This window comes from Sinohyriopsis cumingii, chromosome 1, assembly GCF_028554795.1.
Source record: "Sinohyriopsis cumingii isolate HCF-2022 chromosome 1, ASM2855479v2, whole genome shotgun sequence".
Classification (NCBI taxonomy): Eukaryota; Metazoa; Mollusca; class Bivalvia; order Unionida; family Unionidae; genus Sinohyriopsis; species Sinohyriopsis cumingii.
This window is the reverse complement of record NC_142961.1, coordinates 90,674,081-90,701,431: the sequence shown is the minus strand read 5'-3', so window position 1 is coordinate 90,701,431 and position 27,351 is coordinate 90,674,081. Positions and strand designations below refer to the sequence as shown.

The 27,351-nt window shown below is 35.2% G+C and overlaps 1 protein-coding gene across 1 annotated transcript in view; it reads left to right on the top strand.

Moving 5' to 3' along the window:
- The first annotated feature begins 676 nt into the window (after window positions 1-676).
- The window catches only part of LOC149807328 (glutamate receptor ionotropic, NMDA 3A-like), a 103,459-nt gene continuing 76,784 nt past the window's right edge, over window positions 677-27,351 (top strand). Inside the window, exons 1-3 of the mRNA XM_089954042.1 lie at window positions 677-688; window positions 2,977-3,563; window positions 15,140-16,178. Coding sequence (XP_089810168.1) covers window positions 677-688; window positions 2,977-3,563; window positions 15,140-16,178 — 1,638 coding nt within the window. The remainder of the gene's footprint in view (window positions 689-2,976; window positions 3,564-15,139; window positions 16,179-27,351) is intronic.

Genomic DNA, 27,351 nt, shown 5'->3' with positions numbered 1-27,351 from the left:
GAAATAAGTAAGTATACTATACTGTTCACAACTTAAGTATTTACCGTCGTGAACAAAAAGAAAACTTATGCACATCAAGTTACGAGCAAATGATGGTTTGTTTCGGTGTTTATAGGCAAAGCAATGGATGAAGTTTATATCGAACATAGTACAACTGGAGTAAGGTGCCTTGTTCAGCCAACCTGGAAAAACCCGATGATAGAGTTCGAACCCGCACCTGTGTGATCTCGATTCTTGCCCACATATAATTAAGTAATCACAGGAAGAGGCAGCGAGGGACGTTTTGATCTGCTTGACACGTGTACATCAGATACAAGCATAGAAAGGAACCCATAGTATTCGCAGGTTTAAAGGAGAAGATAGTCGTCAAAGCTTTTGACCAAGGAGAAGATGCAATTGTACAGCGGTGTTAAATCTTCACAGATCTGAGGACGAATTTGGGTACAGTCAAAATGTAAATAGTTATGTCAATTGAATATGGGGCCGTTATAAAAGGGGTAGAAAAGTAATCTTTCCATATCGCGTGTACTCAATTTGCGCCTCTTGGTTCCGTGCTGACACGTACCTCTTTATAGACTCGTGCAAATGCTGGAGGTGAAATAAACTCTCGTACTCCAGTGTGCATGTTACTAACTTAATTACGCAGGTTTATTTAGTTAGTAGTAATCCTCTACGCATGAACCATGAGGTAAGAGGAAGGCTCTCGCTGAATCATGAAAGAACCCCTGACATAAGGGAGAGGAATAAACGAAAACGGTTATTTCAAATGAGAGGGAATTGAAAGAATTTGATATCCTCAAGATTCCATCACACAATCGTACTCGAAGAACAGACTGGCCACATATTGATAGGACAACGTTTAACATCTTTACAAAAGAAACCGTGGGTGAAATAGACGACGTTAAAATTACTTTAAACATATATTGTGGTCATAGACTTGAGAGGCGAAGAATAAAAAACCTGTTTCCAAATGTTGTTCAGTTAGATAATAATCCTGAATAAGGGGCTTCGTGTGAATTAAGTCCATCCGCCTTTAAAACGGTCGGTTTGTACTATAAGTCATCACTGTATAAATCTTCCATGGACCCGTACTCTACTCAGATAACTTCCAGATTTGAGGTTTGCGGCAACTTCTCTCATGGGAAATTAAAATAAACTTTGTCTGTGTGAGCACGTTTTTAGAGGAACTTTTAACAAACGTTGGTGATTTCATGCCGAGGGAAATGGGAGCTAACTGCGTTTCCCAGGGACACACTGAGGCAGCCTCCCGGAGATACCCTAGTGGGTATCGAATGCGCTACCCTTGGATTACGAGTCCCACTTTCTACCAACTAAACTGTCGTGACTCTCTTGTGAGCACTAAATAATTTGAAGTGACCAGTGACATAAGTGACCAGTGACATATCTCTTATTTTTCACTGTGCAAGATCAACTGCAAATTCGTAAATGTGTAATTTTTTTTACTCCGCTTTGAAACCATGCTAATCGTAAACTTAAGGTTATTTGCAGTGTCGTACTGTAAATAGGACACTGATTTTAATTAAACATTTACCGTAAAGATGTATTGTCAACCAAATTCAAGTAAATGGGATAACGTATTGAAATTGTGTGACAAATTCATACACAGTCCACAAGTACAACCAAAATCCTATCTTTTGGCAGGAGTTCCACGTGCTTGAATATCTTTAAAAATTTACTGTTTATTAGTATAAACTCATTTTTTCTGTTAACTTTACGTTGTCCAAAAAAAATAGTTAAATGGATATAGGGGTTGGGAGGAGGGTGTAAGTTAAAATACATTAAAACAATTAGATTCACATTCCTACAATGTAAGACGCCTACCATGCTAGTTACGATGTGGGGTGGGTGGGATATCCGCTACACCCTCATCGTAACTATAAGTGTCGATGTCTTCCACTGTTTGACTATTTTACCACTATCACTATATAAATTTACCGATAGTCTTAATTTTATTTGTAAGTATCCCTTGTAGGTAACCTAAACTGTTAATTAACATAAAAATAGATTTAAAGACGCAAAAACTGGTTACTCACGTGTCCAGACAATAACGATTTACAAGTCACAATCAACTCATGATAGCATCAAATCAAAGAGTCACTCGTATGTCAAAGAAAACAACACATCCTTTACTTTGAATATTGAACTTCTACTCAGAAAACACGTGCCACTTTAGACAAATCTTAAAACCATGCTGCGGAATGTTTAAAACCTTAGATCGCGTACCATTGGTATAATTTTTTTGTTTGATACTGACGTAGGTATTACGTTGCGGATGGAGAATACCTGTTCTATAAATAGCTGCGTAGCATACACCTCAACAAAAATTCGTACGCTTGAATAGGCTCTAAAACTGATAGGAAATATCTTTAAAAAAACAAAATAGCAATAACAAATAAATTCAATTATAAATAATTGCAATTATAAGGGTTTAAGGTCGTTTTTTCTGAGTTTATTGTGGTATAAACTGTCAGATGCCGACTCATAGTTTATATAAAGCTCTTTGGGCTTTATTTGCTTTGTGATTAGGAAACTGACTTTTTAAAGCACGATCAACTCAGAAGAAGAAAAACATTGAACTCTTAAATATGTCAGCTATATCTCCATGTTGTGTTGCAATCAACATATCACGAATTTATTAATAATGATGAAAGATAAATGAGGAAATTTTATTTCCCAAAATAATTCTTCCGATATCACAGAAAACAGTCACGCTCTCCAAGATCATGCGCTCTTCTCCGAAGTTGACGTCATACTATTATCTATTATTATTATTCTTATCATTATCATTATTATTATTATTATTATCGTTATGGCAGCTATTTATGACACTACCATAGCAGCTTTTTCTGTCCTTACTATTATTATTATCCAATTTAATCTGATTAAACGGACCTCCGTTTGCAAAATATAAGTAGTAAGTTATTATTATTATTATTATTATTATTATTATTATAGGTTCACAATCCCTTTTACTTGAGGCTGCAACCCTCCAAAGCCGACCATGCTCGAGCGTACATCCAGTTCTTCCAAGCAAATTTCTGGTTTAACGTTGTGCTTCTTTTGGAGGAAGACCTGTTATTCGATGGACTTTACTCTGAAATGATGAAGACTTCCAAAGATTCCAAATGGAACCTGCAAGTTGAGATTATGGCAGTAAACATTACTACAGAAAATTTATATAACATTACGCTCACTCTTTTATCTGGATCTCCAAAACTGGTGTTCATTCATTCAAACATGGATTTGTGCAAAAGGATATTTTTCGTCTCGGAGAAAGAAAATATTTCATCTGTTAACCATGCTTGGTTTATCACGGAAAATTGCTATACTCGCAACAATTCCGAATTGGTGGCTTTTCCTTCTGGTGTGTTGACCATCTTGCCACGATCGGTCGTGCACATAGAGGATATTATAACGGATGGGGTCAATCTGCTAATTAAGGCGGTGCGAGGTGTTGAGAAATATGTCGATTTGAAGAAAAGAAAACAATGTTTTGAACAAGATCTTGATTCCAATCAGGAAATAGGGGAACAACTCCATAGGTATGTATGCAAAATTCGATACTATTCTCTCTCTCTCTCTCTCTCTCTCTCTCTCTCTCTCTCTCTCTCTCTCTCTCTCTCTCTCATGTGTCAGAGATCTCCCGAATATGAGTTAAAAGTCAGCAATGATGTCTTTGAAAATTAAAAAAATGAATGATTAAATCTAGACCTATATAGGTATGATTAGCACAGATGTTGGACTCATGGAGAATTGGGCGGCTAAGGGAGGGGTGTGGAGGTGACGATGATAATTGTTTTTAGACCAAAGCAATTGGTCTTCATCAAATAGTTACAAAAATGATAAGGTTACGTGATTTTTAGTTAAGAATGTATTTGAGAAATCTTTCACCACACTTTACACCCGTCAAGCTCCATGTAAATCATATTACAAAATGTTCCTCAGTTTTACAAATACAAGCTTTCGTATAACATGAATGTCATATGAATATATAAATGGTCAGTTTTCATCATTTGTCCGTATCTAAAACCCCAACAACATTTTCTTGTTTTTACGGCAATACATTCATCAAATTTACAAATTTAATGAAATATAAAAATACAAAATACTCACCTAGCCTTTAGAGGCGCGATTTTTTCATTCTTTTATTTGTATTTCACACCAATGAGTTTTTTCTCCTTTCTGAATATTGGTGGATAGTATATTTTCAGATGTAAACAGTGAAAATGCAATGAGTAGGTTTTCTTTTTTTATTATGTAAATATTCATAATATGTTTATTTTTCTTTTCTTTTTTTACCTTTTCTTCTTTTACAGAGCATTTTCCTATTTGACTATGTGCATGCAGCGTTTTTTTTTAATCCAGTAAAATGGCAAAGACGTAATATCGGACATCAACTCTTCCTCGTTTGCTCGATTATCTGACTCAGTTACTTTAAAATAGTGAAACATGTGCTCGTCCAAGACACCCTTTAGAATAATCACTCAAAGAATAATTATATCAAATCAGTTAGAACATTTGGTCAAGAGATAATGCACATTAAAATGTTGTTTTGTATATGTAATGTGTATTGTGTGATTGACCTTTGTAATTGAGTGTAGAGTTCTACCTGATTCCTCTCATGTTTGTTTTTTTTAGTAAGTTATAAATAGGTTGTTTACTGGGTTTAAGTTCAAGATCTAGCCTTGGTTATGACCCTTTAAGTTTCTAGAAATGAATTTAGTTACACTTTGGAGGTAATTTTCCATTAAGATGATTAAGCTTTTTCGGAAAACGTTACTGCGACTTAGGTCAAGTAGGGGTGTATATAAGGTTGAGATCAACAAATTTATTCATTCCATCTTTTAATAGCTGTTGTAATCGTTTATAGTTGTGTTCATGTATAATTAGAGATAAATCATTCATTTAAATTATTTATTGGAATTACATGTGCTTATTAATTGTTTGGCTGTTTGGACTAAAACACTACTTTAGGATTATTGTGAGTTAATTTAAAAACATTCTGCGTTACATCATTGTGACATGTAAATAATATTGGTACATCAGTACATTCAAGATTGGAATTTATTCGGAACACCAGTAGAATTTATTCTGAACATTAAACTTTTGGACTTGTGATAGAATGTTTCAAATTATTTGGGATTTAATTCACAATACTGTAAGTTACAATTAAGTTTTATCATTTTTTCACTCAGAGAATTAAAATATTTGTTGAAGTTTACTAAACTTGTTGCTTTTGTTTTTTTATGTTACTTTGTGTAATACCATATATGCATACAGATTTATTCATCGCCTAATCCTATTGTCCTGATCTTAATAGGACAGCTACGAATTTCGATATTTTAGCGATAACAATTTTGCGTTTTGGAGTTCTTCCGATTGGTAATTAAATAAAAAACATTTTTGTGATTCGTCGAACGAGAGAGTGGCATATCAAAATCACTAAAGATCAATAAAGTCTACATTTCGAGTGGAAGTTAAATAAATTACATTCGGTTGTTTTGTTTATCGATAAAAATTACATTAAAGTCAAAGGTCAATTAAATCTACATTTCAAAAACATGTTTATGATCGAGTGCCAGTAATTTCATCTAGAACACGCCGGCGTTATATATTGCTTATCTGTTTTTTCTTGGAAAAGGAATATCTTGATGGACTTTCCAGTTCACGATATTTAAGGCTTCAACCACTATTTGATTATTCTAATTAGCTGCCTTGCACGCAATCTCTTTTCGCATACCAGTCGAATTGAAATGTGTGTGATCTCTTGGTGAGTGAGTTTCGAAATTGCGCTTGACATTTATTTTGATGAATATTCCAGAATGTTTATGTGAGCCTATCAGAAAAAAGAAAACTTCATTCCAATATTCCATTCAGGCAAAGACGTTCCTTTCTTTATTTTTGTTGTTCTGGCAAAATTTCTAGATGAAGGAATTTGGTTTCACGTTAACATCAAAGATGTTTATATACAACAATTGCAGCTGAATTATGCAGCCGTGTCTTAAAGTCATGACTAGGGATGTCTTTCTCACCAACGACGCCAATTATAAATCGCTTCTCATCCAATTTATATACTGTGCGATGCACTCTACTTCGTCGATTTTATTTAGTAGTAATTTTTGTCAAAATTTACCACACAGCAAGAATGCCCATGGATTCAAAGCACTGGATGTAATTACCCGTATGTTACGATCGATTCAATATTAATTGTTTGTGATGACATATTATTTTATAATTAAAAAAACTTGTACCAGCCAGTATTGGTTTGCTTGTAAATGTCAAGTGAGATCCGATTGAGAAGTAACAAGCTTGCTTCCAATGATTTCGGAGCGTGATGTTTAAGAAAGATATTAAGATTACAATATATATTTTAATCACGACTTGCCAGGTTTTCTCTCTTTTCTGCAAACAATTAAGTATAATGTTTTTATCATTCGGTTAACACTAATTATAGAACTGAAGTAGGATACTCTTTAATGCTAGCTTCGACACCGAATTTATATTCGCTAATTAAGCCTAAGGCACAAGCCACACAAACGCATGTAATTTCTTTACGGATAAATCATTTCAAAATCATAGACTGGCAATAAATGTATAAATTATAATCACTTGTCTTCCACGCTTGTGACTAATGATAGGAACCATGACGAAAATACAAATCAGAGGATGTAGGATTTAAAATGTGAGGCCAACGGCCAATATTTGTCCTGCTTAGGTACTGTATTCAAACGATTGTATCAGTATTAATTAATGTTTTGTAGACATCGACGTTCATGTTTTAGAAAATACACATACCTTGTACGTTAAATGATGCAGTAGACAATACATACATTTTCCATTACTGGCATTAGCGTTATGAATCATCATCAGAAGAGCTCTGCAACAGCATTTCGCGATAAATATATAAATACTCCTAATCCAGTGTAAAATCTACCTCAAACAACAAACTCTCAATTTGTGGAGAAAATAATATTGTTCTTCCAGAAATAAAAGAAAATGCGAACAATGTTTTTAGGGTAATCAGTGACCCACCTGATCTATAAATTTTAATTACTGCATCCAGTAGTCCTCTGTCTTTGATAAGTAGCAAATCATCAGTATTAGTACTATAGTAACACTTTTGCTTATCCCTCAGCTCATTTGGATCAACCACTCAGATGAACTCTAAAACTGTTGACTTAACTATTTCATTATGTTCCTTTGAAACAGTATACAGGTAACACATACTATTACTTTCGATGTAAATATTTGCATGTTAAAATCAAAATAATATTCGTATTATTGCGAAAAGTTTAATTTGTCAAGTAATTTGCACTGTAACGATTGTAGCAAAGTATTTAGTCCACTATTACAATAAAGCATGTCAAATGAGACCTGAAAGAACCATATAATGAGAGGACAAACGATATAATAACCAGGACAAACGATATAATGACCAGGACAAACGATATTATGACTACGAGGACCCTGTCCATTCCAGGTTCAATTATCTGTATTTCATCAACATGTTAAAACTATACATGGTTACATTTTAAAGAATTTAAATTAAAGCAAAAAGACGAAAAGATACCTTACTATATTTGGCATTAACATATATTTTATCACCATCTCCACGAACGTACAAAAAATACAGTGCTTTCTGGCATAAACGTGACACAAAATTGATTTACGCTTTAATATTCAGTTTGTATAGAATAAAAATAAAGTTGTAAACCGCAACAGCTATTTAAAAGTAATCCATAAAACCTAACACCGGTTTCTTCATTGAGTGAAACATTACCGTTTCAGCAGGCCAATAGTAAGAACAAACTTTTGTTTTGAAAAGTAGGACAGGTAGTATGCATTTCATTCCATTAACAGTCAGCTTTATCAGAGTTCCTTACTCTGGTCATTTCAAAGAATCAACGGATTTACAAACATTTCTAATAATCTCCTCAAGAATAGTCATTTTCTGTAAAATGTGGTAGCTAGTTGCGAGAGTTTTCAGTGAAATCCTGTCTTTCAGGAATTTCCTATTGAAATATGCATTGAATATTTTTGCTGGTAAACGTCACATTATAAACTCTAGAATTGCTTATGAATGATCAGGTGCGTTAATTTTACAATAGTAGGACTACACTCCCCCTCCAACGTAGTACGAAGTGCAATAATAACCAATGGTTAACGAATATGTATTCTTCCTTTGATTTTGGGATCATGTACCCACCTGGAGTCATTATACCTATTCCAACTAACAATACTGACACGCGCCATCATCATGTGACGTAACAATACGCCATTTCAAAATGCTAGATATAGTATTACCTTATCTCGATTGATGAGCGCATCATTGCTTCCGTAATGAATTCTCGTTCATAATAAAATGTTCTCGTTATTTTGTTTTCATGAACAAAAATATAACCAATGTTAAATCTATAACATTATGAAACAGGTCGATTTCACATCTATTAATCAAATTTGCTGTACATGATATCAATATTGAAATGCTGAAATTGATTAACCAAAGTAACAATGTATGTGCCTCTTTTTCTGATACTAGATACGAGATACGATATTTCTTCCACTCAGGTCACCTTGTGACAGATTCGGAATACAAAGAATATAGTTAACAGATGAAATCTAGTTGAATTTAGCCATATTTCCTTTAATAAATTTGCAAATATTCACAAATGCACTCTTCTGGAAATAAAATATATTAGATGTCTCTCAAACTGCATTATTTTAATCTTTTTATGAGCCTTTCAGATTTTGGAGAAGTTAACCACTGTGACAGGCTAGACGATGGATTACACTTAGTGTAGAATCACGGTGATATTAGCATGATTAATATTAAGCCATATTCCTTTGGTAGCAGACGATTCAGGCAAGCTTTGTTAGCAAACAGGCCAGACAAGCTTTGCTAGCAAACATTTCAAGCAAACTTTGTTATCAAACAGGTCAGGCATGATTTGTTAGCAAACAGGTCAGGGAAACTTTGTTAGCAAACAGGTTTGGCATGATTTGTTCGCAGACAGCTCAGATAACTGTTTTTTAGCAAACAGTCCAGGCAAGCTTCGTAAGCAGACAACCCAGGCAAGCTTTGGTCTGTGAAGACTTTTAATACAACGTGACTTGTATACCATTATTGTTTGAAAAGGCTGTAGAACAGCCACCGTCCGATATTGTGGCATGGAATGCGCGAAAACATAACGTTCGTTTAATTAGCTTACGTTCACACGCAAGACATGTCCGAAATGGTAGTTTTTAACGAAGCACATTAATGCAAATATATTAACCATGTTTCTTATCAGCTTCAGTTAAGACCATTTTTCTTATTTTTCATTTCTTTACAAAGCATGGTGATATAGCCATTTTTTGGACGTATTTTGCCTGCGTATAGATGTAAAATCGTGTTTGATGCATAACCTAACAGTGAAATGCCAAAAAAGCCAAAATGCCGAGTTAAATGTTGTTCCAATATACATCTGTCAGACCATAAGACAATTATCATCATCTTTATTTCCTTCCATGGAAGATTACATGATATAAGAATAAATCATCTGAATACAATCAATAAATATTTATAAAAAAAAATTCTATATTAGAATACAAATTCTTACACAATATCAATCAACAAAGTGTTCGTCAACTCATAAGTTGCAAGTTTCAGTACCTTATTTACAGAAGATAGCTGTACACTGCATGGCAAAGTATGCTGCATACAGGACGAATAGCTTGGAGTTTTCTTTATCGATTACTCCTGATGGTAACCTTTTACCTAAAAGATATTGTAGTTGCAGCTCATCTTCTGCATTAAATAACGTAATGTGCAGGCTCAGGGGAAATTTATCAGTAAGGAAATCCCAGAAAGAATTTCGAAAGTTCGACATATAAGGACAACTAACACAACAATGAAGTATCAAGTCTGTATAAACATTCCCACATCTAATACACATATCAAGCTGTGTTTGTGGAACAGCAGCCCATAGTTTAGCTACATATGTAAATACCTTAGTGTGTTGTCTGGTTTTAGCCGACTGCCACACTGAGGCAGGTCGTAAGTATTCGTGTATCGAAGAGAATCTATCAAAATCTGCTTGATTAGACATACGAACTCTCCAGAGGCTATTTTCAAGACCAACAATTTTTGACCTTACAATTTCTTTCCAATTATGTTTATCGGGAATTTCAGAATGATGTAAATAATCAGTTAGATACCCGAGCAAGTCAAACTTCTTTGAGGTATAATATAAATTTGAAATTAACCCGCAGCTTGACATGCATCCGCTCAAAATGAAGTGAAATAACGCAACGTTAAACACACGTTTAGTATGTACATTGTTAGGCATCAAACACAATCTGTGTAAAAACATCAATTTTCTTCTATCAATTTCGGACTGCGCTGATGTCCATCCTAGCATTCCCAGGGCAATGTCTGATCTTGTATGTATTGGAAAACCTTGTAAATGTTTGGCAAAATACCTCAGTGTTTTATTCACTAAAGCGAGGTCACTTTTTGAAATGTTACACCATAATTCACTTCCATAAAACATTGAAGGGAAAATTACCTTTTTAATTACATTTGCAGCAACCAAAGGATTTAAACCATTCGGATTAATGCCAATACCAAACAGACCGTGAAAAGATTTTTTCCCTTTCTTGCATGCATCGAGTATTGCGTCATGCGACGTCAGCTTTGAGTTAATCCGGTGACCCAGGTGTGTTGCCGAATCGGTACCCGGCAAACATGACGGGCCAATATACCATTTCATATTGATATAATTCTTGTATTGGGGTCCGAAAATGATAATGTATGACTTTGTGACACTAAGCTCGAATCGCCACTTATTACTGTAGTCGTATGCTATATCTAACAGCTTTTATAGATTGCTAGGATATATAGCCAAAAGTGAAATATCATCAGCTAGGGTTGGATTTCCCACAGCTAAGGATCCAATCTTTGCTCCAAATCCACTATTTTCTAACTGTAGCAGCCAGTCATTTATAAATATTGTGTACATCAAGGTTGACAAAACACCCCCTTGTCTCACTCCTTGGCCAGTTGAGAACCAATCTGAAAATTGCCCATTTACAAGAACTTTACTCTGTAAATTTGTATACATGTTAAAAAATATCAAAAGGGATTTACCCGTAATTCCCAACGTGAATAATTTAAAAAGCAGTCCTTCGTGCCACACGGTATCAAATGTCTTTTTTGTATCAAGAAAAGCAGCAAAAACCCGTGAACCCATGTTTACATTATATTGTACTGATTGCAACAGCACAAAACTCGCTGTTGTGCAGCCTAAACCTTTTTGGTAACCATGTTGTTGTGAACTGGGTATACTAGAATTAGTATCTTTGAGCCAAGTTACCGAACGTTCATGAATAATTTTCTCAAAGGTTTTGTAGATAACAGGCAGTAAAGTAACAGGCCTGTAACTTTCGAGGGAGTTCTTTGATTTTCTGTTACCTTTGTACAGTGGTATTACTAACCCTTTTTTGCAAATTCAGGTATGTAAGATTGATCAATCATCCGAGTAAATAAAATTGTCATACACTCGATGAGGTAGTCGCTGCCATAGATCAAATGTTCATTGCAAATTTGATCATGGCCCGATGCTTTTGATTTCTTTAGACCTTTAATGATTTCTCTTACTTCGTTTAAACTGATACTGGTCTGTAAGGCCTCGATATGGCTTACTTCGTCCTGTAGACCCCGATTTAATTCTCTCTCTATAAATTCATAAAAGTTTCCGTCAAAACTATGGTTTAAATTCGGCGTGTGAATGTCCTCATAGTATCTGGCAAAGCCATTTGCGATGGAATCATCATCACGGACACAAACGTTTTCTTATTTTTCATTTCTTTACAAAGCATGGTGATATAGCCATTTTTTGGACGTATTTTGCCTGCGTATAGATGTAAAATCGTGTTTGATGCATAACCTAACAGTGAAATGCCAAAAAAGCCAAAATGCCGAGTTAAATATTGTTCCAATATACATCTGTCAGACCATAAGACAATTGAAAGGTCTTTAATAAGTAACATAGCCTCTGGAAGAGTCCCTCGCTGTAGGATTTTAAGTAATCTAGTTCACTGCAAATGTTGGACCAAACTTTTAAGATTTTCATCAACGATGAGTGCAAATCTTATCCATGGCATGTTAATAGCAGAAGCGTCCAATAGCAGACTTTACGACAAAGTGGTCTGGAATGCAAGGTTTGTTTGATTAGCTTATGTCACAGTCAAATCATTCACGGCTTGGTACTTTCATGAAGCACGTTAATTCAAATAATTACATCATTTTTCAGTAAACTTCGGTCAAGACCATTTTCATTACTTTTTATTTATGTACAAGGTATGGTGAAATAGCCATTATTTGACATATATTACCTGCGTAAAGATATAAAATCATGCTCGATGTATAACCTAATACTGAAATACCATAGAGATAAAATACCAAATTTAATATTTGTTCCAATTTACATCTTTCAGACCAAAAGGCAATTAGAAAGTACTTATAGAGCCAACAGGAGAAGTTAGGTATCATCTGGAACAGTTTTGAAGTGAGATTTTAAGTGATCAAATTGTTAGATTTTCAACAGCGATAAGTGCAAATTATACCTTTGCCGCCTTAATATTGGATCAATTAAATCGGTCAATACCAGTCTTCATGAAATGTCATTTTCATGCAAAATAAAGCGTTATGGTTACCTATATTAGCCCACTACTGATGCAGTAATGACGTCAAGTCTTGTCTACACAAAGTTAGACTAATGTTTAGGTCTCCAATTGTATTGGATGTATTAACAGCATCCAAATAGCCTGTTTAGTAAGTTTATCGTCATGACTACGCCAATCTCTTCCAGTAAACTATTCCCTAATGATGTACTATGTCACGCTATTCAGGTGGTAGGCCGGCACGTGAACTTCGTATACGTCCACTAATACGTAACAAGAATTTTAAAACAGTCGATATCAGGATTTGTTTATGTGTGATAATAAACAAATTTAGTTAATCATGCATACAAATTACCAAAGGTATAGTGTAATGGGAGAAAACAAAATCAGCATTTATTGAAATGAGAAAACCACAAATCACCTGCCGACAATTTTGATCAATAATCTTTATCATTGAAAGTTCCTGTGATTCAAACTGGGACCACCGGGATCTAACATTTAGTAAACTGTCCTCTTATTTTAAGTTGGGTGTACAGTGAAGTCATGCCATCAACACCGATGATTTTAACATGTAGTGATCTTTGATGTGAAGTAAATCTGATAATCAGGAGAACACCAGTTACCTCGAATATACAATTATTCGACGTTGCGATTGGTGAAACATATCTGCAAGCTGATAGAATTACCCGCTGAGCTATTAGTTTCAAGACCTTGCATCGTCCCGATAGTCATCAACAACGATATTCTATCCACTATGACATCGTTTACTTCGAGTGGTACTCTTCAGCACCAAACCTTATTACATGGTCCCACCATTTGCCTGAACACAGACCATTACACTGCACTTGAACGTGGATTGTATAGTTCCGAATCTAATTTAGTTGTGAATTAACGAGCGTGATATGTTATGTACATGAATGACAAGCTGCGATATAAATATTGATAAGGTATGTCATTGATAAGACAAAATTGATTCGACAGATTTTATTTTTCTGAAAAGTGCAAATAAACGTAATCAATATACCCTAATCGAGGATCAATCTGGGAAAATCAAATGTTTGAGAGGGCAGAATTAATGACGACGATAAGCGAAATTGGCAAAACAAATCCCGGATGAATTCACATAGAGACAATAAACGTTATTGTAATTGTACATGAAATAGGATGACTATTGTTTTCATAGGACGATACTGTCCTCATGTTAACCCTGTTGTTGATGTTACTATCGAAGCCTATAAATGAATACAATGAAGCCGGAAGTAGAAAACACAAAAAGAGCAGAAAAAGAATGCATATGACTACTTGTTACAATTAAAATATGGCATACATATTGCATAAATGAGTGAAGATACAAAGTTCATCTATCTTGATATGATGTACGTACGTCGCTATTCGCTTGCACTGAGATCTCTTGAGCAATATACGTACTTTTATCTCTCTTCTTTCTGGAGGTATTTATAATAACACACCAGTAACGGTCCTCGTTCTTTTAAGATACTAGATGTTAACATATTTTTTTTAAAGTTGGATCTTGTACTCATATCGACCAAAACTGTCCATTTTACACCAAGATGCTGAGAAGAAAAGAAAAATCGTTAAAAGGCTCCATAATTGATACTTTCTTCTCAATATATACACGAACATCTTTTTATTAAACGTTTTATACTCCTCCTCATTAACTAACCCGAACGTTTCAATATCAAAAGCGACATTCATTGGTCAACTCATAGCCTTTCTTCAATTGCATGACCTCTACATATTTCCGTTAATTTACGGTAAAGATCTTTACAGATGAATTACACATTAGTGTGCTCTTCCTCGCTAAAAACACAAATGACCTTAATAGATTTATGCATTTAGATTTTTGGTGACAAAAGCATGCCCTGAAAGTCAATGATCGGTTTCTGATCCTAAATTTTTCAATTAAAGGAGGATCTTGCGGCGTGCGGCATTAATTTATATAAACTGCTTAACAGATATATCCATATTTCTAAACACGTTATTAGTTTGGAACGAGGGACTTCATCCTTGAGCGGACTGCAATTAAGCCTTTCTTAAAATGAATAAATTAAACAAAGAAAGTCTTCCCTTTCAAGCATAAATAAAACAACATTAATATTACCAATGCATATTTATTACCGAAAGATTACATTCACTAAATTTTATGTCAAGATTAGTAACATGGATCAGTTTCATTCTTACACATTTCATCGTCGTAATTTTTGCATGCATGTCTGCTTTTATGTACGTTTTGACACAATCTAGTCTTGCATCTTCGTTGCAAGATTTGAAATACTGCAAAACCATAACAACCATTCCATCAGACGTAATTGATTCTGTACTTAAAAAGGGTGTTGGGTATCATGGTTGAAGTAACTTCAAGACTAAATCTTATGATAGAAAACATAAGGATGCAGTTTGACTTTTATATCAATGAAGATCATTTCTCTTCCAGGCGTATAATAGGCACAAATGTTCCAGGAATTACCGGTCACATCCAGTTTGACCAAGATGGCACCTTGAATGCCCAAAGCTTCGATATTCAAACTTTTGTAAAGGAGGGAAGTTTGTATTGGCGGGATATTGGTTACATTAGAGGAAGTGATGTCAGCCCTTTTGGCATTATTTGGCCTGGTGATCCTATAACAGAGCACATGATTAGCGGCAAGAAGAAATATAGAATTGTGACCAATCCTGTCAAACCTTTTGTAATGGAGCAACCGCCAAATGCTGATTACGATGGATGTGCTCAGGATACCACATGCTTGTTTCTGGAGGACAACCCGGACAAAATGGACACTATTCAGATGATTAAGGACTTCGAAGCTGGCGTTTTCAATGAAAGCAGACCCTATGAGATTCGATGTTGTCGAGGGTTATCCATAGACCTTTTGAACCGTCTTGCCAGTGATCTTGATTTTGAATACACCCTGTTCATCGTGTCAGATAAAACGTATGGGAAAGAACTCAACGGAACATGGAACGGAATGGTACGAGACTTGATGGCCGGGACGGCTCATATGGCTGTAGCTGCCATGAGCATCACACCAAGCAGGGTCAAGGTTATTGATTTTACGGATCCATACTTTTTCTCTGGATTTTCTGTTCTTTACACGGAAATAAAAATAGCAACTAACATGATTGCCTTTCTGGAGCCATTTTCAATTGAGGTCTGGTTTGCCATTTTCATCAGCGCTACGTTTACTGCTCTTGGTATGGGTTTATTTGAATGGAATAGTCCCTTCGGCCTTAATCCATGGGGAAGAAAAAGAAAAACTAATTATTGCTTAGCGTCCGGACTTACAATGGTGTACTCTGTCTTATTCGGTCATACCGTCAAAACAAAGCCACCCAAAGCGTGGCCTAGTAAGGTTCTACAAAACTTTTGGGCGTTCTCTTGCATTTTCATCATAGCCAGCTATACTGCTAATCTGGCAGCCTTCATTGCTGGGAAGCATGCTGGAGTCACCTATGGCGACATATACGATTCACGGGTAAGAATATTTTAAAATCCTATATTCTTGAAATAAATTACGATTACTTGTTGCTTGCCAATCATAATTTCATCACAAGTTACCATCTAATGGTTTTATATCATAAATTTTGTTATAGTAAAATGGTCCTTTTTAGGTCAAAGTATGTCATTTTCACCCGTTATTTGTTCTTTAGATAAAGTACCAGTATAGGTTAATACCAATATTTGCACGGATGGAAAGTATTATGAGACAATCATTTATCAAGATTTTGTGTAAGAATGTTAAATAATTTTTTTTATAGAATTTTTAATAAAATAGTTGTAATTCTAACATATCTAGCATATCTCTTATCACAAAGAAGTAACAATGCAGATCAGTCTTCGTCAAAAATCTCTTTCATTATAAATGAAGCGCGAAGGAATGGTGGTATATTTATCGTGGTTCTGCTAGTTGATATTCCTTTCTTCTGACACAATATAATTGTTAGGAAGTCCTATAAGTTATTTCCGAGTAATAAATAACACAGCACCCTCGAGGCGTGCCATGTTGGACCTGATCACGATGGACAGTATAAAGTTACAATGTCGAGAAGATTGATCACAACGTGAGCATCATCCACTAATGAAAATTTCTTGCTGTCATTGGTCTTTAGGTTACTTCAACGTATGCATTTTTTAAAACTGAAATAAGAATTTGTTTGACGTTTAACTACTTTATCTTCATACACTACTTTTAAAGGCGTCCCTCCATGTCAAAGATTATGTTGTCTTCCCTCTCATTATGGCACGCTCGATTTACGACCCGGATCCTTCAGAACTTAACAATTACCTGGTATAATTGAGATACCGCCAGATCCGTTGATCGACGTAATGGAATTATACTGTAACAATAATGTTGTCTTTTGTTACACTTGCCAGAAATTGTTGCTCATAATTGTAAAAAAAAATAAACTTACGGATATATGTAAGAAAAAGGGAGCAAAACAGTTTGTTGTGTACTAATAAAATATGTACAGTTTGTATGACAAAATGATATTGCATATTGCAAGTTTGTACTTAGATTTTCTGTTTCTCATTGGTCTAAAACAAACTTTAAGATGACTCAATCCAACGTTCTTGGCATTCTATTGGAATTTGTACGGGGTTAATGGAAAATAATTCAAGATCGTTCATTTGAGCATGTCATATATTTCCAAACGTCCAACGAATGACCTAAGAACGTTTAGGCAAAATCATTTATTACACACACACACACACACACACACATACATACATACATACATACATACATATGCACAGAGAGAGAGAGAGAGAGAGAGAGAGAGAGAGAGAGAGAGAGAGAGAATTACAAATATAAACCAAAAGAGAAGTGAGTAATATCCCTGGATCCTACAGGAAAATACTTGATAATACTAAAATAATTTTACAAAAACGAATCAAAAATATTATCGTCAATATTTTTATCAAACATGTTAGAAAAGCTTCAATTCATTCTCTACATTGATTCGAACTAAGGTCCACGGGTAAACTGCACCAATCGCATTGCATGCACGCAACAAGCCCAATCATGTCTCATTCATGCACACATCACCAAAAAGGATGTTTCAAACGTGTGTAGCAGACACACCCGCATGTCGACCTTGTCATTAATCGACCTTGTAATTCATTATTTTCTAAGTATTTCCGGATTCCTAAAACAAAAGTATTATGCCGCATAGGATTGGTCCAACAATTGACGGCTTGTTTCTAAAGTTTGTCTTCTTATGCTAGGTTTGAAGAAAACATGGTCCAACAATTGACGGCTTGTTTCTAAAGTTTGTCTTCTTATGCTAGGTTTGAAGAAAACATGGTCCAACAATTGACGGCTTGTTTCTAAAGTTTGTCTTCTTATGCTAGGTTTGAAGAAAACACTTTGAAAGAAATGCTCCAATTACTGACCTTTATTTGGCTGGTAGGAAAATTTTGTATTCTATTTATACATAACATTTTAAATTACTTAAGGTGGAAACAAACCAAGCTATAACAGCCAAGACTGGATTAAGGTCCTTGTAGGTCCGTGGCACTTTTTTTAATAAAACGATTGACATTGTCATGTCTACCTGGTTGTGTACAAGCTTTTCAGTAAAATGGTTCTTGGAGGCTTTAGTGCCTACTATACAACACGGACTATAGAACAAGCGTTTAGACAGGCCTTAGGCACAGTGCCTATTAGTCAATACGCCCTCTACTACAGCTGTTATGACCGGTGTAAAATCCTGATGTCAATGACAAAAATGCGTAGTCATAAAATACATTCCTGTTGTTAGCCCCATTCGGAGCTGGAGACACGCTGCAATGCGAATAATTGTACTGTTTTCTGATTTGTATATCGATGGTTAGCAAAGATAGTTTTGTCAACCATGTTTTCCCTCTAATGAAAATGTAAAATCATTTCCATTTCCTTAATAGTTACAATACGTCAAGTAAAGTTCCATCTAATTTCACATGAGTTTTAAAGACAAGACTAAGCAATACTTCATCGATGGAAAATGATGATTTATGTCAATATTACAACAGACTGACAGGCAGGCAGCTGCATACATACATACATACATACATACATACGGGGCCCCGAGTGGCCGAGTGGTCTAAAGCGCTATTCGTTACGGATCACTGCCATCCCATCTCTGTGTGCACGGGTTCGAGTTTCTGAATCGGCCAATGTGGATATGTGAGAAAGCGTCTAAATAGCTTCTCGAGGGTCGGTGGTTCTTTCCGGGGATTTCCCGGGTTCTTTCACCACCATTAATACTGGCCGCCATGTATAGCCTATCGTGTGCTGAAAAATTGCGTTAAACCCTACAACAACATCAACATACATGCTTGCACGCACGCACGCACGCACGCACACACATACATACATACATACATACATACATACATACATTTAAGTTCATTTTGGTATGATCACACGTGCCATAGATTTAACTGTTTTGACTGTAGGATCAGAAAGCATTGTTTTTTTATTACCATGAACCCCAAACCCTTTCTCTTTTATCTCCATGAACCCCAAACTTCTTTGCCTACAGCAAGGTTTGTGTAATCTCGAAATCTCTATCACGTTTTTAATACATGTATTATTTTCTCTATGATCATTAAATCCTTAATATTTTAATGGATTGCTGGCATATTTAGACTGTAAAATTAGTAAACAGTGTCGTTGCATAACCATGCATACCAATTCCTTCATACTAAAAGTTAAAGTCAAATTAATTTGAAACCTTCTATTTCCAGTTTTTTCAAACCTTTTGAGGGTAAACTGCAAACTCAGTGACGTCAGTAGTTGTATGGGCTGTTTGGGGACATATCATAACAATATGCATGGGTTAACATGCGAAGGAAACTTGGGGAGAAGCAGAAATCTTTTATTAAATGGGTCACTATGTCTAACATAGGACTAGTGTTTAATGGGCAAAAGCGTTTGTATGGACAAATATGAATGGCAATGTTAAAATGGTGAAGAAACAAATAGTCGAGGGTTTATGGGTACAGAGAAGAATAGTAATGCTCGAATGGTTACGGAAAGTATAACAATTTGTATCTACAAGTTAAGCACACCACATATACTGAAGTCAACAAGATTGTTGTGATTATCCAAACACACGCCACGTATACAATCCAGCAGACGCTCTTTGATTACTATCCAAAAAACACACAATATAATCCAAACACACATCCATCGAATACGGTAGGAAGTGTTGATACACTTTCATACAGATGCACACATACACACAACAGCACAAGAGAAGGGTAGGATGTAAAGAAGGGGATGAAAAATACGCACCCTTTCATACAAACAAAAAGCATACTATCACACAATAGGAAAGGAAAAAGAATTTTCATAGACATGCTATTGTACTCTAACACAAAAACACACTATCAAAAGATTAGAGTAAAGGGGGATTTTAAGTTTTAGTTATAACGGATATATAGAAAAGGTACACAAAGTTGATTGATAAATACGATTAGTATCTGTCTTTTCAAAAAGACCTCGGTGGCTCTAAAACAAAGCTGTTGGTTTTTTCTTTTACATGGCTCCTTAATCACCACTTCACCTCCCGGGTCGGGCGCCACAAACAGCACATCGTTTCATCCACTTATCTTGGTTGAGGGCTTGAGTCTAAAACTAGGCTTGTTAGTCTCTATTCCCCAGTCTTCCTCTTCCTGTTGTATCCAGTCTGGACGACCCAGTCATCTGAAATTTTCCTGGATCTTCATCCCGTTGGCAATGAGAAGAGGGAAGTCCCGTTCTATCTGTTATATCGTTTCTTTTCCTTCCTCTTCTCTACCCACGCCCTCTTTGTCTTCTCTACCTCTTCACTGATGACCTTTTTCATAAGGATCCCAGCTGTTGCTAAGGAGGACATAGCTTCCTCAGGTGTTGCTTGTGGGGACAGGTGTCCATTTCATTCACCTTTATCTTGAATCATCATCATGCATTTGTAGTTTGGTTTCTTACTAACGATTGATTTGACATCCATAATAAAGTTCTCTGGTTAGACGTGTACTTCTTCCAGCCAAGTGAAGAGCAAAACGTGTACCGAACGGTCCTGTGGCTTCAAACAGTGTCATATAAGATCTCAAGTACTTTTTCTCATGTTACGTTTGGTTCAAAATGTCAGATTATACAACATTTGGCCATATGAAATGAATTCTATCTTGGACACGTCTTGACGTCGAAAGGCTTTTGACTGATGGCTCAAACCGTCACTTGATAAAGCTGAATATAATTGGTTGTTCATAGTTCGATGGTTTTGGTTTTCGAGGAGCAACTCGATGTCAAAAGAGAATGATTTTAAAAAAATTCCAAAAGAGAGTTGCTGCTGTTGTGACTAAACGATAGGTGACTGACGTTGGCCGAAGGGCTACCGTTGTTGTTACAACCAGTAACAAATTTCAACAATTAACTTTTAAGAAGATGGCCAATACAACTGCTGAGTAAAATTGTCTACAGTTATTTGACTCCTTGTTGCAAATTCATATTGGCCGTGAGTGGTCCGATGTCAAAATACAACATAATGTTTTGTTAGAAAAAGACTTTTTGAGTTTTAAGGAATACGTCCTCGACACCATACCCACAGAGGTTGTTTTTTAGCTTTGAAGAAAGGAACTCTTACAATGAGAGGTGGCTGTTGTATTTAGCGGCGTGATGGTTTCTTCTTTTTCTTATAGCCCATGGCTTATGAAGTAGCAATCCGAGATTGAAACATTGGTAGATATCTTTTCCAATGCACGTTGACTTCTTCGAGTAGACATTTGCCTAATTTATGTGGGTTGTGGTCTGGGAATAGCACTCGTTTCTGGTGCACAGTTTCATGTACATTTTCTAAAGGGTGACGGTCGATTTGGTGGCTGTTTAAACGTGCACGTTTATGTGGATCTAATGTTTTCAAGCGGAAATCCTTATCTTCTCCAGACTATAAGGATTCTTTGAAGACGTCAAAAGGTTGACCATTTGACTCTATCGATATCTGCATGTTAGTCCTTTGACTCGTCATATTGTATGAATTTCTCCCCGTCGGTCTTAATATTAGGATCCATAGTTTTTAGGACCGACTCTAGCAAAACGGATGAACTGCTAATATAGTCTTCTGGTTGTTCGTCCATTCATGCACCTTTTTTTATCAGGTCCATCACTATGAAGGCGATGGATGTACATACAACTGTCATTGTTAAAGGACTCGATTTTCCAAAAGTTCTAAGACGGAATACAAGTTTACACGGATATTGTCTGTCTCGTACGCTGCCATGATGACATTTCCAAACTCGTCCTGGGGTGCAAATTCTGTAGCTTCTTCTTAATGCAACATGATAAAATATTTACTTTTATCATCCATCAGTTGAAAGTAGTGATTTTCATCTGGCAAGTATTTCGTCGTGGGCAATATCGGATGCCGTGCCAGTTTTCCCCACAAATAATATAACATGACTTTAGCAAACGATTGTCGCAATTTGTTCATTTCCACGGGTTCTAAGGTAATGTATTCTAATGATCAGTACCATTGAATGACTATTTGTCGAAGAATGGAAACTAAACGAAAAAGGAAAGCCACTAGCTTCTTGTTTCAGTCTCAGAAATTCATTGATATAGCCCTAAAAATATCCACGTGGATTCGTTGATTTTTTGGTATTGTTCTGTGTTAAGAAAGTTCCGACTTTCGTATACATTTAGCAGATTACATCCAAGATCCAGAGAATGAAACAATTAGACACTCACCAACGTTCCTCTCAATACACGTCCTTCATCCTTGTGTGTGCTGTATGACTTTGTTGTTGACACCTTAAATTTACATCCCCCTTGATCCTTTGTCTTGTGTTTGTATGTTTGTATATTATAGTATAGTAGTGTGTCTTTGTGCACTATCCTTCCTTGTGTGTATCTTTGTACGTTTGTGTAGGAGTGTGTTTGGATAGTATTCAACAAGCGCCTGCTGGATAGTATATGTGTTGTTTTGGGATTATAGATCCAAATTATAACATTACATCATCTTTTATCTCATATAATGTAAATCCATTTCTCTTTCACAATTTTAGCATTACCATTCCCATTTGTACCCATAAACCTTCGACCATTTTTTCTTCACCATTTTCAATTACCATTCCCGTTTCTCCCAATAAACACTTTCGTCCCCATAAGCACTTTTGCCCTTGTAACAGTTTTGTCCCTTTAATACCATTCCTATGTTAAACATAAAGACGCTTTTAACATTGGATTCTCTCTTGTCCCGCAAGAGGCCCCTGCATGAGCACCTATATAATTAAGTTATGTACATTAACTGACTTTGTTCTTCTTGTACCCGCACCTTTAGTCCCTTCATACATTAGTAAACGTTTCCATGATGGCTTCAGTATATGGCCATAAATCCAAACCATTGTGAATATAAAGAACAAAATGACAGTTAATCAACCTTTTAAAATATGATATATACTGGTCAGACTCCAGGAACATGAATCGTGTACAACAAAGTTGTCACGTTCTTATGTCTACAATCAGATCTTTCAATGCCTTATACTCGTGGTGTTTATAATGTTTAATGGACATTGTTATGTTACATATTAAATGTACAATGTTTTGTTTGCCTGAATACGAGAACCTTTTAAGGGCCAGCATTCTATGAGTTAAAATTTGAAGCTGAGGTTGAGATAAAGAAGCCTGAACAAACAAGAAACTTGAACAAACTACTAGATCACTGTAAACTTGTCACCTCAACAATTTATATTTAGACACTGATGATGTAGCTCCTGAACGAGTGCACTGTTTTGAATGCCAACACACTGTTTTTAATGTCAACACGCTGTTTTGAATGCCAAAACATTGGTTAAAGCATTGATTCTATACAGATCACTCACACATTTCACTTCTGTCCGTTTGGTTTCAAGTCTAGGCTCGGTCAGCGTGGCTATGTGAGAAAGCATGCCAGTAGCTTCTCCTATTGGCCGCCATGTACAGCCTCTCATGTGCTGAAAAAAGGCGGTAGACCCAAAATAACATCAACAAATACTTATAGATTTAAAGTTCTAGATACTTAGCAGAAGAGATACGTGTTATTGAGGTGGTTGGGGATATAGAAGACAAAATATTGACTCCATACACATATTCAACAGGTAGAAATAATATAAACCTTACAAATGCTGGTCACAAACTGTTCTTACTACTGTTTATAAAAAGGATGCAAGGCCATCTGGAACATAAATGCTACATTAAGTATACCTAGCCAGTACAACTAGAAACACAACATGCAACATGCATCATGACAAGGCAACTTTTTCAAATCTGTCTTGGAAGGGTATACGTCCTTTTACAGGAAAAGAGTAAATATCCGAGATTCGAACTGGAATTGGAGTTTAGCCAGAAATTTGGCATACAAAATGTTTTAATTTTTGGGGATATTTTGCAAGAAAGGTTTGTGCATTTTTACTTATATTGGCAGAAGTTCATTGCGACGTTAGCTCAGAAAAGGTAGTATGAACAGGCAAATAATTATTATGGCTTATTGTTAACAGCAGCATGTTCATTTGATCGTTAAATGAAAATACCCAACTGGCATGCCTCACGGCAAAACAAACCTGGCCTATAGTCCTTCGCAGAGCAATTATATTTGAAAGATACTGTCATTGGAAATGTATAAAGTACTTGTTTCTGGGAATTGATCATGTATGGTATTATCTGATACTGATTCTAGTAGACTGTACTCACATCAAGAACAAGGTTGAAATTAGAATAAATTAAAACAACACTACTGTCCCTAGGTAGGTTTTCCAATTATCCAACAGCTCAAAAAACATTTCTGGGACACAGATGTTCAATTTTATTAGCTGAACAACACTGGAGGCTGTATGGTTCCTCACTGGCACAAAAAGCAAGATTATATTTTCAAGACCATGAAACCCAGCTTATTTCTGTCAAGGAGACAAAAAGAGGAAAAACCAATACTGGTGGTTTCATCTATCCAAAGGTTCAATGCTATCAATCAGTTCCACTGCTGTTAGAAAACGAATGGCTGAAAGACACGTCATCAGTATTATAAAACTGATATTTTGTGCAGTTTAATATTGAGTGTGTTTTGATAATTTTAGGACAAACTGTTTCAGACTACAGCAAAATATGTGGATATGATAGTACGAACTCACTATATATATATATATATATATATATATATATATATATATATATATATATATATATATATATATATATATATATATATATATATATATATATATATATAAATCATTATTTTAAATTATTAGCTGAATATGGTTGAAAAATCACCATTTTGGCAGCTACATATATAGAAATAGAAGAGTTTAACGTTATTTTGAATAGGAGAGTTTCAACTTTGGCCATACTAATGTATTTACGAGCCTAACAAAAGCATTACAAGTAGGTTCGGGCCAACACGTATATTTATTATGGATATGTTAGAATATTCAGAACTTTTGCTAACATTGGCTCCTGTGGAAACCAAGGTAATATTACAATAAAATACTAATCATATACTCAAAGATCACTTTTTATTTCAATTGAGATTTCAACCATAAAGAGACGAAACATGCCATTATTTTTTGAAGCCGAAAAATCAAAATTGTGACTTTCTCTTCATTTGTAAATAAACATTACCATACATTACCTTAAAATACGAGTATCGCCCTTAGTTTGTCTGGTGATGAAGACCTGCACAGACTCAAAAGTTAATTTCATTTCAAGATATTTTGTTATCTTGTTATTAGCGCTACGTATTGTTCTAGAAATAATATTTTCAAAGTACCAAACCCGATTTTCATTTCACTTTAGTTCTTGATAATCATTATGTTAGTCACTGAATCATGGTAAAGACACATTGGTAGAATGTATGTATTGTCCCTTATATTAATATATACAGTATCATTATGCTTTAAGACTTCAATAATTTACTGATTTGCAGTCACACGATTAAATTCTTGATTCTTTTCCAAATATTGCCGTTTTCTTTGCGAAAATCGAATGCTCATTGAGGACATCAGTCCTAAATACAGGGATAATACTTTAACCCAAATTAACGAAGTGTGACCAGCTTTTAGTCCCTGTTTTCCAGACCCATGAATGACGAAGCAGATTTTATTAACCTTGGGACCAGTGACCCAAACTAACATTGCTATTAGCTTCAAACGTGTTAATTCCTTACCACTACACCTAATAAATATGTCCGTAGACAATAAACTAATATGGATCTAGTTTTAAATTAGATGCAATTAATGTCTCAGTGAGAGATAAAGAATGAAACACGTGTTAATTTGTCATCAAAAAAATGCATTTGCCTTTCATTTCTGATGTAATTCCCTTATACAGATAGACGTTGTGAAAAAAACTTGGAGTGAAGTTTTCATTTACAACATGGATCTGATCAGCTAAAGATAGTCCATTTTTCTGATGAATCTATACATCATTTTCATCTGTCACCCGGAATCAAAACATCAAAGCAATATTGACGCTTAGCTGTCAAAAGATTTTCTAGATATTTTAAAAGAATTTCTTGTCCAGGCTCTAAAAAGAACTTTCCAAACTATTAATACCAGACGGATTATGTGTTGGAAGTAGTTTAAGCCATGGTCTTATATTACTTGTCTAACTCAAATAAACAGCAACAAAAGAAAGGGTGAAAACAACAAGCTTTCAAAAAATTTAACAAATATTTTATTTCCCTGGAAAAACTCTGTAAAAATGAAAAGATAAGAACTTATGGTTTTAAGAATAAAATCCAAAAGTAATCCAAGAACTCCTAAAAATGAAATGTTCTAACGAATCTAAATTCGAGTCCCAACAAAGAATCTAAGATGGAAGGCGATGAAGTATACTGTAGCTATTATTGTGCTGTTGTGTCTACAGTTCTGTGTTATTCACAAACAATAATCGGGTGTTTGAACTTTCCAATAAAACTTCAATAAATATCTTTGTCCAAGATTTATGTATGAGCACTCAAATATTTCAAGGAAAAAGAATTAATCTTTTAGAATCCAAATACTTTGAATAACAATTAGATCATAACTCCAAACTGACACAACAGACACTTTCCAGTGTTAAAAAAGCCCAACTGAGATCTCTCTCTAAGGATCACTATTAAAACTAACTAATGCGCAATTTCGGAAAGCCAAGACTTGCTAATAGGAAGCTGTTTACATATATATATATAAAATCACGTAGCCCCAGTATGACCTAGATTAAAAAACCAATCATTTTACTCCGATATTAAAAAAAGTAGTTTACTTCTCGCACTGTTTTCTAAATCAAGGTCGGGAGCTGCGTCAGCTTTAGGTGCTTACAAATGAAGAGTCAATGTCAAACTATTTTCTGAAGAAAAAATATCGAGTTTCTAATAAACAAAACTACATTATTTTGACATGTAACGAAACTCAAAATAAAACAATTGTAAAACTTACAAACAATTGAATTAAATCAAATATAAATTAAATCAAATATACGTAATACCTGTGATAAATGCTTAGTAAAAAGATAGGTGTGGCGTTAACATGAGATTGTTTGCTATGAAACTAAAATATATGAAGGGGTAAGTAAACCAAAGACGTGCCTCCGCTGCATTTAAGGCGCCAGGAGACACTATGAGCGATGATAAATGTACCTAAATTGCAATGAAATTACAGAAAAGTATTCACAC